The 13,839-nt window shown below is 37.6% G+C and overlaps 1 protein-coding gene across 1 annotated transcript in view; it reads left to right on the forward strand.

The window, feature by feature from the left end:
* The window catches only part of LOC146168265 (uncharacterized), a 34,083-nt gene extending 25,634 nt beyond the window's left edge, over positions 1-8,449 (forward strand). Inside the window, exons 6-8 of the mRNA XM_083383108.1 lie at positions 4,232-4,347; positions 5,434-5,502; positions 8,137-8,449. Coding sequence (XP_083239234.1) covers positions 4,232-4,347; positions 5,434-5,502; positions 8,137-8,281 — 330 coding nt within the window. The 3' untranslated portion in view covers positions 8,282-8,449. The remainder of the gene's footprint in view (positions 1-4,231; positions 4,348-5,433; positions 5,503-8,136) is intronic.
* The last annotated feature ends 5,390 nt before the right edge of the window (positions 8,450-13,839 follow it).

Below are 13,839 nucleotides of genomic sequence, written 5' to 3' on the forward strand. Positions count from 1 at the left end.
ATATGGCAACTAAAACCCTTTGAACATATAACATTCGTGTGTAAATTGATGACACGGTATAACGTTTTTGTGACGTCACACGTTTGTTATGACGTAAGACGTCGATTGCCCCCTGAACATAAACCCTGGAAGCGCACCACTTTTTTTCAAATGAAACCATATAGATCAGTGCTTTTCCACCTTTAAAATTTCCATCCGAACTTTTTTAATTCGGAAAATTTCCATCCGCACGAAACAAGCACAGTAAGTTTGCAACCTTATAGTTTTATCTGTGAAATAACATTGAAAGGTTTGTGTATTAAAAACGTGTGGCTAAGCCTTGACTGATGAAAAATACATAGCTTAAGCTGCAATGAACCACTATACGAGACTATATTACTGTACCTGTAACGCAAGTGGACGCACCAGCTTTTTTGATTACTGTATTACACATAATAAAAAATAATAATATGCATCATTTTCATTCACACATTCATTCGCACAACGTTTGTCATCCGCATTACAATTTTTTCATCCGCACAAGTGCGTACCATCCCACGGGTTGAAAGGCACTGATATAGATTAACCCGCTGGCCGCAATAACTAGATCAGGGTGCTCTACGGCCGAAACCTGTCGCTTCTGTCCGACTACCTCCAAACTTAGAGACTTAAGCTTAGCGAAGGGAAAACTGTGTCGGCGTCCTTTCACCTCAACAACTCGGAGGCCCATCGCCAGCTGAGTGTCCACATTAATGGAAGAACACTGGACTGTCACACCGTCCCTAAATACCTCGACGTACAGCTGGACAGATCACTCACGTACCGCCAACACCTAGAAACAACGCGTAAAAAGCTGACATCGCGCGTTGCGCCTGTCAGAAAGCTGCCGGCACTGGATGGGGAGCTAGCGTAAACGTCCTGCGCAACTCATCTCTAGCCCTTGTATATGCCCCCGCCGAATATTGCGCTCCTGTTGGGGCAGAAGCGCCAATACCCATCTTATTGACAAGTGCCTCAATGACGCCATGCGCATCATCTCTGGAAGCCTGCGCCCCACCCCAATAGAACAACCTCCGCTACTATTAGGCATCCAACCCGCAGAGCTACGCCGAAAAGTGGGAAGAGGAGTGGGAAAGCAGAACCACCCCTCTCCATCCATACATTCCCAATCCTTCCACAAAGCCGCTTGACTTTGGACTTAAGCGGCTAGCATGGGTTCGCCTGAACAGACTGCCATCTGGGGTCATCTATGCATAAATGGGGCCTTGTTTCTTCTGTGGCGTGCGAGTGTGGCGCGAAGGAACAGACCGCAATCCACATTATTTCGGAATGCTCTATTTATCGACCTCCCAACAGGATAAACGGTCCGATTATTCTGGACTGCGATACTAAACGCTGGCTGGTTGAAAACTGCCCAGACATATGAAACTGGAGACAAAAAACGTCCAGAAGAAAGACGAAGGGTTCTCTAAAGAGTATGCATTCATTTGGCTTAAACCAGGGGTCGGCAACCTTTTTCTAGTCGCGGACCAAAACCAAACTCAGAAAGGTTTCTGCGGGCCGCATAAAATGTTATTTAAGAGTTGTGTTATTAAAATGTTAGAACAACTGTCAATTAGGCAGGTCTAGGATCTTTTTTGGCATTTAAAAACGTGTTTAATTACATTTAAGGAAGCAGTAATTAAAGTGTTGGCGCAAAGCGCGAAAAAAAAGCCACTCCACACGTCGTCATCCATACCGAAAATGTAATGAAACTACTTTGAAGAAACGCGATAACCTTAATAGTTAATTTAGTGTTTGTTAACCTTTTTAAGTTCGGGCGTAAGCGGCGAGCGAAGCATGCGCGTTTTTTTTTTGGTATACCGACATTTCTTTTAAATTTCTTGCAAGTTGTTTGGCGAAAACAAAAAGTAAAAAAATGTTAAAAATGTATGTGCAATAGTTTTTAATACGTTTTCCGTTTGTCCGCGACGTACTTGGCAGTCTTCCACGGCGCAACGGTAAAGAAGCGCGGATCCAGTTCAACAGACAGTATCGAAACGTAAACAAACCGGACGTGCAAAGTTCATTCGCGCGAAGCGCGAAAATTTTTTGCACTTAAAATAGTTGAAATGGACTCGTTTGTCTAAGAGGCGGCGGGCCGGATGAATTACATTGCCGGGCCCGCGGGCCGTAGGTTGCCGACTCCTGGTTTAAACGATGTTTTTCACGATAATTTTGGAAACAACTTTTATTAGGAACCACAAAGTTGCATAACTGATAGACCCAGAAATTTCATTTTGTTGGCAGCCAAAGTCGCCACTCTAAAGTCTGAGTCGACACCTCTGGTCAAACAGGTCGTTGCCGACCAAATATGACCTGCGGGCCAGGATTTTGACCATCCATCACTAGATACCTAAAATTTTAAAGGTCAAAAAGCAAGGAATCACAATAACGATAACACCTCAATTTAAAAACTGAAAATTTGTCGTTGCGCTGGGAAAATTGAAACACATGGCACTAAACAGAGAATTAATTATTTAATTATTCAAAGTTCTTCACGGACCGAACAAAGTGTTTTTACGGGCGTGTTTGAGCCTCTACTCAAAACGTCAAGGACAATGCTTTACAACCGATGTGCCGCTAGATCATGCTAGGTGTGTCGCGGTATTCGCAGGACGACGGACGTATTTTACTTGAGCTTTTAAAGGGTACATATTAATTAACACAAATTGTACATCAAGGTGGGTATTGCTCATTTGTCATTTAAAGCACATTTGTCATTTTCCGAATGATATTAAAAGCCCCCCTTCTCTATCCGCTATCGTATGGGAGCCGTCAAAGTTTTGTAAAAAAACAGTAAAAAGCTCAGTAGTTCAACTTTCTTCTTACTAACGTCGCCAAGATTGTGGGGGAGCACGTTGGGGTTGCTGTGCAGGACTTACTGCTCCTGTTGCACATCAAGTATTGCAAGCTGAAGAGGATTCCTCTATCATCCCTTGGTAGTTGCGAGACTTATTGTTCCCAAAAAGTAGTTGACCTCTTTAGCGAATGCGTCCCAAGGCCAAACTTCAAGATTGGTATCGTTGTAACAAAATTGAGGTCTCTAAGCAATGTAAATCTGCGGTCGATCGAATATCCTAACTCTCTTCTGCTCGTCGCCAATCCCAGGAAACAAATGTAAGCAAAACAGTCTGAATTCTAGAGATTTAACTACATCCTTCATCAATCCGAGTTTGATGTGCAATCGTGGGGCTAGTGGGGAAGTGATGTTTTTGTGGCCAACCAGTGGTTCGTTAATTACATTCTTGTCCCTGTGTATCAAATTGGAAAGTCTCCTTTTTGGTCCAAAATATTTGTCGGTCCACATTCTACACAAATCAACCATTCGTGATTACTGAGTGACCCACAGGAACGAGACACTTGTATCACGTCGCAGAAGATTTTTCTCTTGCAGTCTGGGAACCAACAATTTAGCAGTCTGTTTAGGCAAATTTAAGTAACAGACAAGATTATTCACAGTTTGACTATACGAAGAAGATTGACAAAGATTCAGCGCCCGGTGTACATGTGCGCCCGGTGTACAAGTTTCTTCTTAAGCACCAGTAGATAAACCTATGAACGAAGTAAACCTTCTGCATCAAAAACACTGGTATGGGATGAATGGGTCGGTTAGCCAAAAGTATGCTCGGTTATTGGGGAATGTTTGTACTCCTTGTTAAATTTGAAATAAACAAGGTAAAAGCAGTAGTCATCTATCTGATTTTTGGTTCTTTACAAATCGTTGGGCCACCGAACTTGAGCTTGGTAGTGTTTTGTTTTGAGAGCAAATAGAGCGTTTTAACTCAGGTTGTGCAAATTTTTTGAGGCGCCCCGTTTTCGTCCTGGTCCCCAAGATGGTCACACACACTGGATGTAATTGGCGATGTTGCGTCTTTGAGGTACTGGAGTGATTACTCCGCCCCTTCCCTCACTGCGTTTTAACCGCACACAACTTTTGGGGTTTATCGGGGTCTATCATTGGGTAGTCTTATTATAATCAATTTATAACGTCCTACCAGAGTAAAGGCTTCTACTGTAGTGGGAATATAGATTATTGGTCATTAGTAGGGCCCACAAAAGTCAATAAAGTTAATTTTTTTTTTTTTTAGTTTATGCATTAAAGAAAAAATATTTTTGGTTGACCTGTGTATTTTGCTCTGCTAGTATATGCAAGTGATAAAAAGTTGGAGTACTGCTATATAAAATGGTTATTATGCGAAATATTATTCAGCTCAGCGTCAGGCGGAATGAAGAGAATTCAAACTTACGCGCAGATCTCAAGGACCTTTTGTTGTTCAAACAACCTACTGGAAGACATTCCACCAAATCCTACAACAGCGAACCAAAGTAAATATCATTACTATATTGTTCATATTTATATGCAATAAAAAATCGCAAGAAGTGGTGATATGAATATGTGGTGGGTAATACTTTTTACAGGGTTCGACAAAGGGTTCCAAAAAAGGATCTTAAATACACAAAACATAAAGCATGGTTTCCTAATCTTTCGTACTTCACGACGCACCTGTATATCTATAAAAACCTGGCGGCCGATCTTGCGAGCAAAGCGAGCTCTAATTTTTTAGTTAGACTGGCATTTCTTATACAATACTTGCAAGTTTGTATATTGTAGACCTAATAGTTGCTTTACCTTTAAATAACTTTGGTAAGATCGAGCTAAGGCGAAAGAAAAACAAAAAAATGGTAAATAACACAAGTGTTAATTTTAGAATTGTTTGTGTTTGAACATTGCAACGTTCCATGGCGCCTCGGTTTTTATATTATTACTTATACTATGTGTTTAAAATACCTTATACCAAGACCTCAAAATACAGCCTCCCATCGTGATTTATATACCAAAGATATAATTTACGTGAGGCGTTCTTACGGTATTGTTCTTGTATATTAACAATAACTATATGGGTTTAACCGAGCAGCGTATATTAATGTAATGGTATGCTTAATGACATTCGGGTTCACAATATATAGAATGTTTAAAGCTAAACGCGTATACAAATGGCACTTTATATTGTTACTAAAATATTTGGGCCGATCAACTTTATTGTACCAACAAAAAAGTTAACTTGTTCAGGATGCTATAGGTCTCTCCTCTACTTCGTTAACTGTTTAATGTCTATTTTACAAATGTGTTTTTGCGCCAAACTTCAAGCTTTTTAAAATCAAAATGATCTAATTTGAGTTGTGCTTGCACAAAAAATGCCAACATGCAACTAGTCCAATTATATTATTGACTACGACATAACGTAATGTGGGGTGCGTTGCTCTTATGTTTTTGGTATTTTTGGTAAATTATTTTACCCAACAATCGACTTTCGTTGTTGGTGTCTACTGTGCACATTCACAAACATATGAAGCAGATATTTTTCTAAAATTGAAACCTTTTGACATCTAAAGTTGAAACTCTTTTTAAAGGTTGGAACAGGTTATGAAACTACCCAAAGTGGAAGTTGTGGATAAGTTTCCAAAGAGTCATTCAGCCAGGTAACTAACTAGTATATTTATAAATCTACTCGTTTTTTTAATGAAACTAGATCGCAAAGAACAAATACAATTTAATCGATTGCAAAATTGGGGCAACTTTATTTTAGGGAGACCATACAGTTAAAAAAAAAATTACGCATCCCAAACTTTAGGTGTCGTCGCCAAAACATTTCAAGTTGGGTCTGCCATTGGCACAAGAGCTGTCTGAGTGTCTGGCTCTAAAGAAACAACAAAACCAGTTGCCGGTTGCGCAACAATGAACAATGCATTTATTTTGTTAGGGTTTTAATTTTAAGAAGTCGTTACTTACGACACAATATTAAATGGCCATATTTCAATGACATTATACATTTTCGCAAATCATTAGTTGGCAAACACTGTATTAAATTGCACTAACTGAAATAGTTTGTGATAAACAATATTTGGAAATACTCTGCCGTCTCATTTTACCAAAAGTAGTTTTGGGAAGATATATAGCATGGGTATCGTGCAAAATAAAGTAATTTGTCTCAGCAGTACGATTATTTGTTGACTTATAAAATTAAAATTTTGACAAATTTTAACCTTATGGAAAAATACATTGAGTTTGAACAACGTATTGTTTAAATTACTGCATTAGTACTCAAGACTCGACGGAGTCGGTTTGTTTTGCTGGATTTGGACTCGGGACTCAAGTAAGACTACGTAATACTACCCGAGTCCCAAATCCGACGTGCGAATTTCATAAACTGATAACGAAATTCGAGATGGATTTTGCCGATAATACTGTAAAATCATAAAGGTGGAATAGTATGTTGTAGAATATTCACACAATCATGGGAATATTGGGGGGATGAATACCCTTATGAGTAGGTTGTCGAATAATCACCTTATTTTTGGGTATACTATGTACGAATCTATTATGTAGCTTGATTATAAATTGCAAAGCCAAAAAGGTCGAGTAGATCGACATCACCTATATTAAAACGTTTCGATACGAGCTTGTATTATCTTTAGTTAACACCTTATTTTAGTTGCGTAAATGGGTTAAACAAAGCTGTTTAGTTGACGTTATACTCAGGACCGTAGAGTCGAACTCTGGTTATTTTTTTGGCTGGAGTCGGACCCTGGTTGTTTTCAACCGACTCCGCAGCTTTAGTTGAAATACAAGGAAAAATGCCTAGCATATTATCGTAATGGGAAATGACGTTACATGTCAACACCTAATAAAGACAAATCTAATACTGTTCTATACATTTGTCTAAATCAGAGATACGCATCTATATGCAGCAAAAACGAAGTTCGAGTTGAACCTAACGCATTAAACTAGGTCCTGATGCGTGGTTAATTCTGCCTAACCTGTGCAGAAACCATGTATTGATCTTATGATGTATAATACAGTTAAAATGTTGTTGATTGCGGTTAAAAAATGAATTTTAACAAAATGTTATAGTCCAGGGCTTTGGAGCAGGCGTAAATGTTAAACGGCCCCGGCTCCAGCTCCGGAGCTCTCTTTTATCATAGGTTAGCTCCAGCTCCAGCTCCGGAGCTTATTGATACCACTGCTCCTGCTCCAGCTCCGGCTCCATTACGACAAGAACTGAAGTTTAAGGCTGAACGCTTAATTTGCAATATCTAGCGTTTTAAAATATTCACAATAGAAACAACACAATGGTTAGTTAAAAAAGGTGCGCCAAAGAGGCAACAATTCTTAATTTTGTGAACGGTTGCTGTTAAATTATGTGAATTCAGCTATTAGTGGAAGGCTAGTAGCATAGCATCTTATGAAATACCTCGGAGCCGGAGCTTTTTTTTAAACAACTGGCTCCATCTCTTGCTCCGGCTCCATTTAAATTTCACGTAGAGCTCCGGCTCCGTTAAAAATGCACGGCTTCGGGGCTCTGGCTCCACGCTCCGGCTCCGGCTCCAAAGCCCTGTGTTAAACGACAATTTACAAAAGATTGCTACGTTTTATGTAATTTTGTAAATTATTTTTGTGCATTTTATAATCGATTTTGACTTCCTAACGGGAAATTTTTGACAAAATTTTAGCCTTTTTGCCAATTCAAGAACTATAGTCGCCAGGTAAAATGATAAATAACAAATACGTAAAATAACGAATTTCAAATTATAATAACACAAAACATTCTAATCAAGTACATTTAGCTCTATTACAAATTTTAATTTATCAAGCCTGTTACTGACTTTTTTTCCTAGTGCATAGCTTAATTTATGACCTTAGTAAAAACTTTTCATATTATTTGAACTCCGTACAGTTTGTCTCCTTTTATCCACAACTTTAACCCTCTGTGCTACAGACTTCTATGTTGTTTTGTATAGATGAAATATGTTACGCTTCATAACTTCCAAATCGTTTGCATATGGTACTTTAAGGATGTGAACGCAAATTTAAGCGTTGGTGGAACGCCTAAAATATTGGTGCTTGTCAAATAAAAACTGATTTTGTATGTCATTCACCAAATAACACAATATACGCATTGTGGATGGGTAAAATTCGTAATAATATTTTATCAAGTGTGTAAGAATAATATTTATGCTAAATATCACAGCGTAATTTTATTTTCATATTTGCCACATATGAAATATAAGGCATTATACGCTTAGTTGTAATATTGTTATTTTCACCGTTTTTAGCTTTGAAACGAATTCATCCGATGGCATTACTCTACCAGCGCTCACACAAACCATTAGGACAAATGTTGCCCAGCGAAGAAAAAGACAGCAAGCCGTACAAAAATCAAGAGCAAGAATTGAAAATTCGCATAACCACTACAAATAAAATTTAAATATTTCTTGTAAGTCATTTGACATGTTGCTTTTAAAAAAATGATTTAGTTGACCTAAACGGAAATTATATTTAGTGCGAATTGCTTTATTGTGCCTTATAAGTCGACTTTGTAGTTTGTGATTATTAAAAAAATAAATAAAATAGCTTTGCTATGCTCTTTCCGCTTTGAGCACTTATATCAGCCTAACTTCTTTTAATTGGACTTGATTCCTAATTGATTGCCTATACGTTTAAGAAACCTACTGTTGATATATAAAAATGGCGTATTTAAAGAATATATATTTTTAGACTCCAGCCATAAGAGTGATTTAGAACAAAATCAACTTCGTATTAAAACACAGTTCGGAATAAGACCAAAACAGGACTAATACCAAATAGTCGTCATAACTTTTAAATCTGAATAAGTCATAAACCCGTCGAAATAAGACCTAACTGGTCAGTATAAGGCCTATACAACCTTTTACCTTACCACAAAACCCACCCCAACCTTATCACAAACTCCCATAATAGTTTCAATCCTAACCCAATTTCTAACTACCCTGTAAACCACCACCAACCGCGAACAGGGGCAAACAATCCGGGTTTGAAATAGCGGTGCCTGTTCAAACTAGGACGCCTAAACGTCAACACCAAAACGACCAATGTCTCGACCGATTGCCCCCGAACGTCCCATACCGTTTCCCTACAGTTTCAGGCGTTATTTTGTCCATTTAGGCTTTTTTCGATGAATTTACCACTCATTCCGTCAGGTTCAGGTTTTGTTTGAACGATTTTAGATCTTACTCTGTCGTGGATATGGCTGCGTATTCTGCTTTATAATGCCGTTGGTCCTAATACTATGATACCATAAATTATTGCTTCAGATATTGTTGCCATTCTCGTAGGTCTTATTGTGTGTTCCAATTTTTTTTAAATGGCAATATAACGCATGGCCACTCTGACCCGGTTAAACATAACCCAGAGTCCGACTCTGAGTCCCAATTCCGACTACAGCCAAATGTGTAATTTCGTGGAGCCCCGAGTCCGGCTCCGACTCAACAGTTTTTTATTCACCCATATACGTAACTAAAATAAGGTGGATATTCAGCAATCCATTGATATAGAGGTGTCATATAATTCATTTACTCAGAATACATAATCAGAATTTTTTTTTTTTCGAATAACAGAATCTGCCTGAATTCGAATGGTGAAAACAAACGATTCTGGTAGCACATCAATGATAAAGATTAAACTAAGTGCAGAACTTAGAAAACCGTAAATCAGTTTGTTTAGATCTTATAAGATCTAAAATTTGCATTTTTAATTTACAATTTTCGGCCTTCTCATTTTCGAAATCTGTATTTGTCTTGTTCCTCTTATAATACTCAGTTTAAAAAAGCGTATTCCATTCTCTGACACGTAACTTCACGCTTTTTCTACATGAAATATATGTGTTAAAGAAAGCAATTATTATATTTGGATAGACAGGGCTTTAGTTTATCTTTTGATCAAATAACAATAACTTCTCTAAAAAAATTAAGGTCCTTGGGCGGTTCCCTAAAGGTCGCGGCGGCGTGCGAAAACTGATCCATTAAAGTTATTCGCATCAACAATTAGCCTACGTAAAGGTTAATTGAAGCAAAAAGTAATATTTACGGTGTTGAGCAAAATATTTTTAACGGAATTGACGCTCAGTGTTTTTTATAATCCCTCTCTATTTGTTTGTGACAAAAAACAAAAAGCCTACCTTCTCCAGAACTTAATTTATCGTTACCCAAGTTTACACGGGTATATAAAGATTAAGATTTAAACTGATTTAAATAAACGAAAATTTGGAAGAAAGAAGACTAAAGGATGCTACCATTATCTCAAACTCGAATCAACTGTAGAATAAATGAAGTGGTGTAGTGATGTTCTATTCCGCGATCCGAAATTACTCGACATAATTTGAGTTTAATAAAAATTACAGCTACTTATCAAACAAATCACATCAATTTTTACCCGTCAGATTTGAGAACTTAACGAATGTTCGTTGGAATCTTCCTATTTTTTTGCGAAGACAAGCTCATGCTTATGGTTTGTCCTTTTTGACGTTCTTATCTGACTATAGCGAAACCTACGGGAGAATGGTCTGGGAATCGGCTAGGTACCCGAAAACTTAAAGGTGTTTCCAGTGTTGTAATGACTTGAGTTAATGACTTGACTTAAGTCACTGTTTTCGAATGACTTGACTTGCCCCCGGTTTAGAGGTGTATATCTGCTTGTTTGCTTCTTTCTGACGTCTGCCTCACCAGTATATATACACAACAGTGCCTTTTCTCTATGACTTGACTTTTGGGCAAATGACTAGACTTGACTTGTCAACTGGACTTCGGTTAATACGAATTGTTTTCATTCAGCAATTATTTATAAAATTGGGTTGTTTATCTTAATCTTTGCACATAAAACATATTGCTTGCTAAATGTTGCCTTTATGTTGTTTTCACTTGATTTATTGCCCATAATCGGAGGAGTTTACCAGTTTTAATAGTTTAAAGTTTTATTTTTGTGACTTGCTCTAACTAAAATTGGACTTGGCAAACCGATAATTTGGACTTGGATTTATGACTTGACCGGGACTACCTATTGTACGAGAATCGTTAAATCAATCGATTGTAGCAAAAATGCCTGAAAACGAATGCAGTTTACTGCTGGGTGAGGCCATTAGCCTGAGAGACCGTAAAAATGGCTCACTTAATGGCGACTAACTATGACTTATTAATGAGGATAACAATTTTGAAAAATAATTGCTATTTTGTAAGCACTTTATGTTGCAATTCTAAACGATTTTTTTAAGTAAATATTTGTAAAGAAAAATTGTGTTGACGTACGTAGGCTACTGATAGAACTTCATGCTATTCCAGGTTATAATAAACCAATAATTACCTGACACGCCGCGAGGCCTTGAGTTTGTGGCAGCTTAAATGGCCACCTAAAGAAAATTGTTAAATTTGTGAACTTCATCAAAATCACACCTTCTAAACCTCGACTTTTGCATTTTTTGTGATTAATTGGAATGAGACGTTAAGAACATCGTTTTAAAAAGAGAACATTGTTCACAATAAGAACATTGTTTTAAAATTTAAATTATGACAACTTCCCAATGATACTTTTTGTAAACGTAAATTAAAAAAAACATGTTAATAAACGAGTTTTACTGAAAGAAATACACTTAGGCCTACTAAATCAGCTAAACATCTCATTCAAAGTAAAACAATACTGACATTAGGTCGGGGGTGTCCAACTCAAACATGCTGGCGCCAGTTTTTATCTTATAACTTCTTCCCGTGCCAAGTTTGGCAACTATTTTTTTTCTAATATTAAAAGCGCTTTTATGCAAAAAATAAAAACAGTAGGGCCTAGCCGCCCTATAGTGTTATAATATCAGAAGTAATTGTTTGTTGTCGTAATTGCTAGGATTGTTTTATATTGAGAATAAACAAAGACAATATGCGGTATAACAAATATTTCTTTTTTTGACAATTGGCTGTATTTTTTGGGGGCTTGCGTGCCATTTTTTATTAGGTCGCGTGCCACATTTGGCATGCATGCCTCATGTTGGACACGCCTGCATTAGGCTGATTAGGCCGTTTAATACGTGTTCATTAAAAAGCCTGCTTATTGTTCAGTAATAGGCCTACTTGCGTTTGCTGGCTTAAGTAAGGCTCTGTAAGTGTAAAACATTGTTTATTAAATCATGATAGCAATTTAAATCTCAGTCCAGCAAACCGACTTAATCTTTCTAAATGTGATACTTATACATACAACAGACCTCTGTGATTGTTGCAACTGGCGTACCAATAAAATTACTTTTTTATTTAAAAATATAAACCGTACAGGATACACATACATACAATGTTTTTTATAACGGATTTTCGATGAGATATGGTTATAGGTAGGCCTAAAAGTATGTCACAATGTTAAACTTTGTTGGGAGCAACGCTTTTCGAAAATACAGCCCATTGAAAGCAACTAGTGTACTTGGTACTTGTGTGTAGAAGATACATTTTTGATCATTTGTAAAAACTAAATTTTTTACATTTCGTCTTTTAATTATAATCTTACGCACGATGTCGTTGCCAGATATAAGCCAAAGTACTACACAAAAAATATATTACAGCAAGCACTGAAGGTCGGTTCGTGGGTGGTCGCTATGGAAGAAAAAGCTGACCGCCAAACACACCATAAATTGGAGACTTCGCACTAGAATAAAGTGATTTTGACCATGCCGCGTATCGGAGTTCTTTAAAAAAAACTCACGCTGACACAACGTTTTGCGTAAAAAACAACAACAACGTTTTGCGTAACGAAAACGTCGATGGATTTGGTTACGTTTGAGCGAAGTTTTCTATGAACGGCGTTTTAAACCCGGTTAAAACCGGTAACCAATGTGTAACAAAAACTTTGCAAAACTTATAGAAAGTCTTTTGTGCACAACAAGATATAATTTTTTGTTTAGGTTTAGGGTATAGTCGCGAGATTAAAAAGATCAAAGACTACTGTTCTAAATTATCTAAGTAACCTTCATTGCGTTGGACGACTACTGTCACATAAAGCAAAAAATAAGTAGTAATTCAGAAATAATTGTGTGTGTAAAGGAATTATATAGTTTTGTTCAAATATTTTTATCATTCAAAACGTTCTTCGGCACTTTTTATTGTTCCTCTTCGCTTTCTTCTGACGAGGTGTCATCTTCATGTTGCTTGTAATTATGAGGAGGTGGTGCGCTTGCCCCACGGATGTTAACCACTGAGCTAGGGTCTGGCTGGTATTCGTTTTCATTAACTTCTCTTGAACTAATTTTTGCTGGTTTCTTTCCGACATCTTTTCCGTTTAGAACCCCATTCTGTCGCATTACTGAAAGACGCGGATAGAGCTGCTTCTGCTGCTGTTGGTTAAAAACATTTGTTGGGTCAACTCCGCTTTGTAGTGGGACTTTTCTTGGATTTCCGTGTTCAATTGGTACAACGGTATAATAATTCTTAGCGTCTGACTTTCTAACCGGTACCGCATATGATTTCCGTGGAGGTCGACGCTGATCATATTCTTCTTCCGAGTCAGAAACTTCGGAAATCAATGGCTGCTTAGAGGGTGGAGCAGATTTTCCACGACAGAAACAATAGAATAGAAATACCAAGAGAAAAAGACCCAAAACTGGGACTGTAATGTAAACCCAACCATACTGATTTAGATCCAATAAGCTATCACCCCCAACCTTCAAGGAAGTACAGCCTTCATCCATTTCACCTGTAGTCAACCAATATTTCCAGCAATAAAATATTGGCGGTTCTTCATGTTGAATGTGGTAATCAGGTGGTAGATTAGACATTTTCTATACCAACGTTGATAAAAGTTTCTAAATAATGGGGTAAATTTTTTTTTTAATTAAATTATGACAAACGTTTGCGACACAACAAACAGAATGCTTTAAACCAGGATTCCCAACCTTTTTACGATCTCGTACCACTTGGACGCTCTGTACTGCCACGCGTACCACTCGCGGAACAACTAATTTGCTCGAATCACATTTT

Source organism: Ascidiella aspersa, chromosome 1 (genome assembly GCF_963924565.1).
Source record: "Ascidiella aspersa chromosome 1, kaAscAspe10.2, whole genome shotgun sequence".
In the NCBI taxonomy this organism is placed as follows: Eukaryota; Metazoa; Chordata; class Ascidiacea; order Phlebobranchia; family Ascidiidae; genus Ascidiella; species Ascidiella aspersa.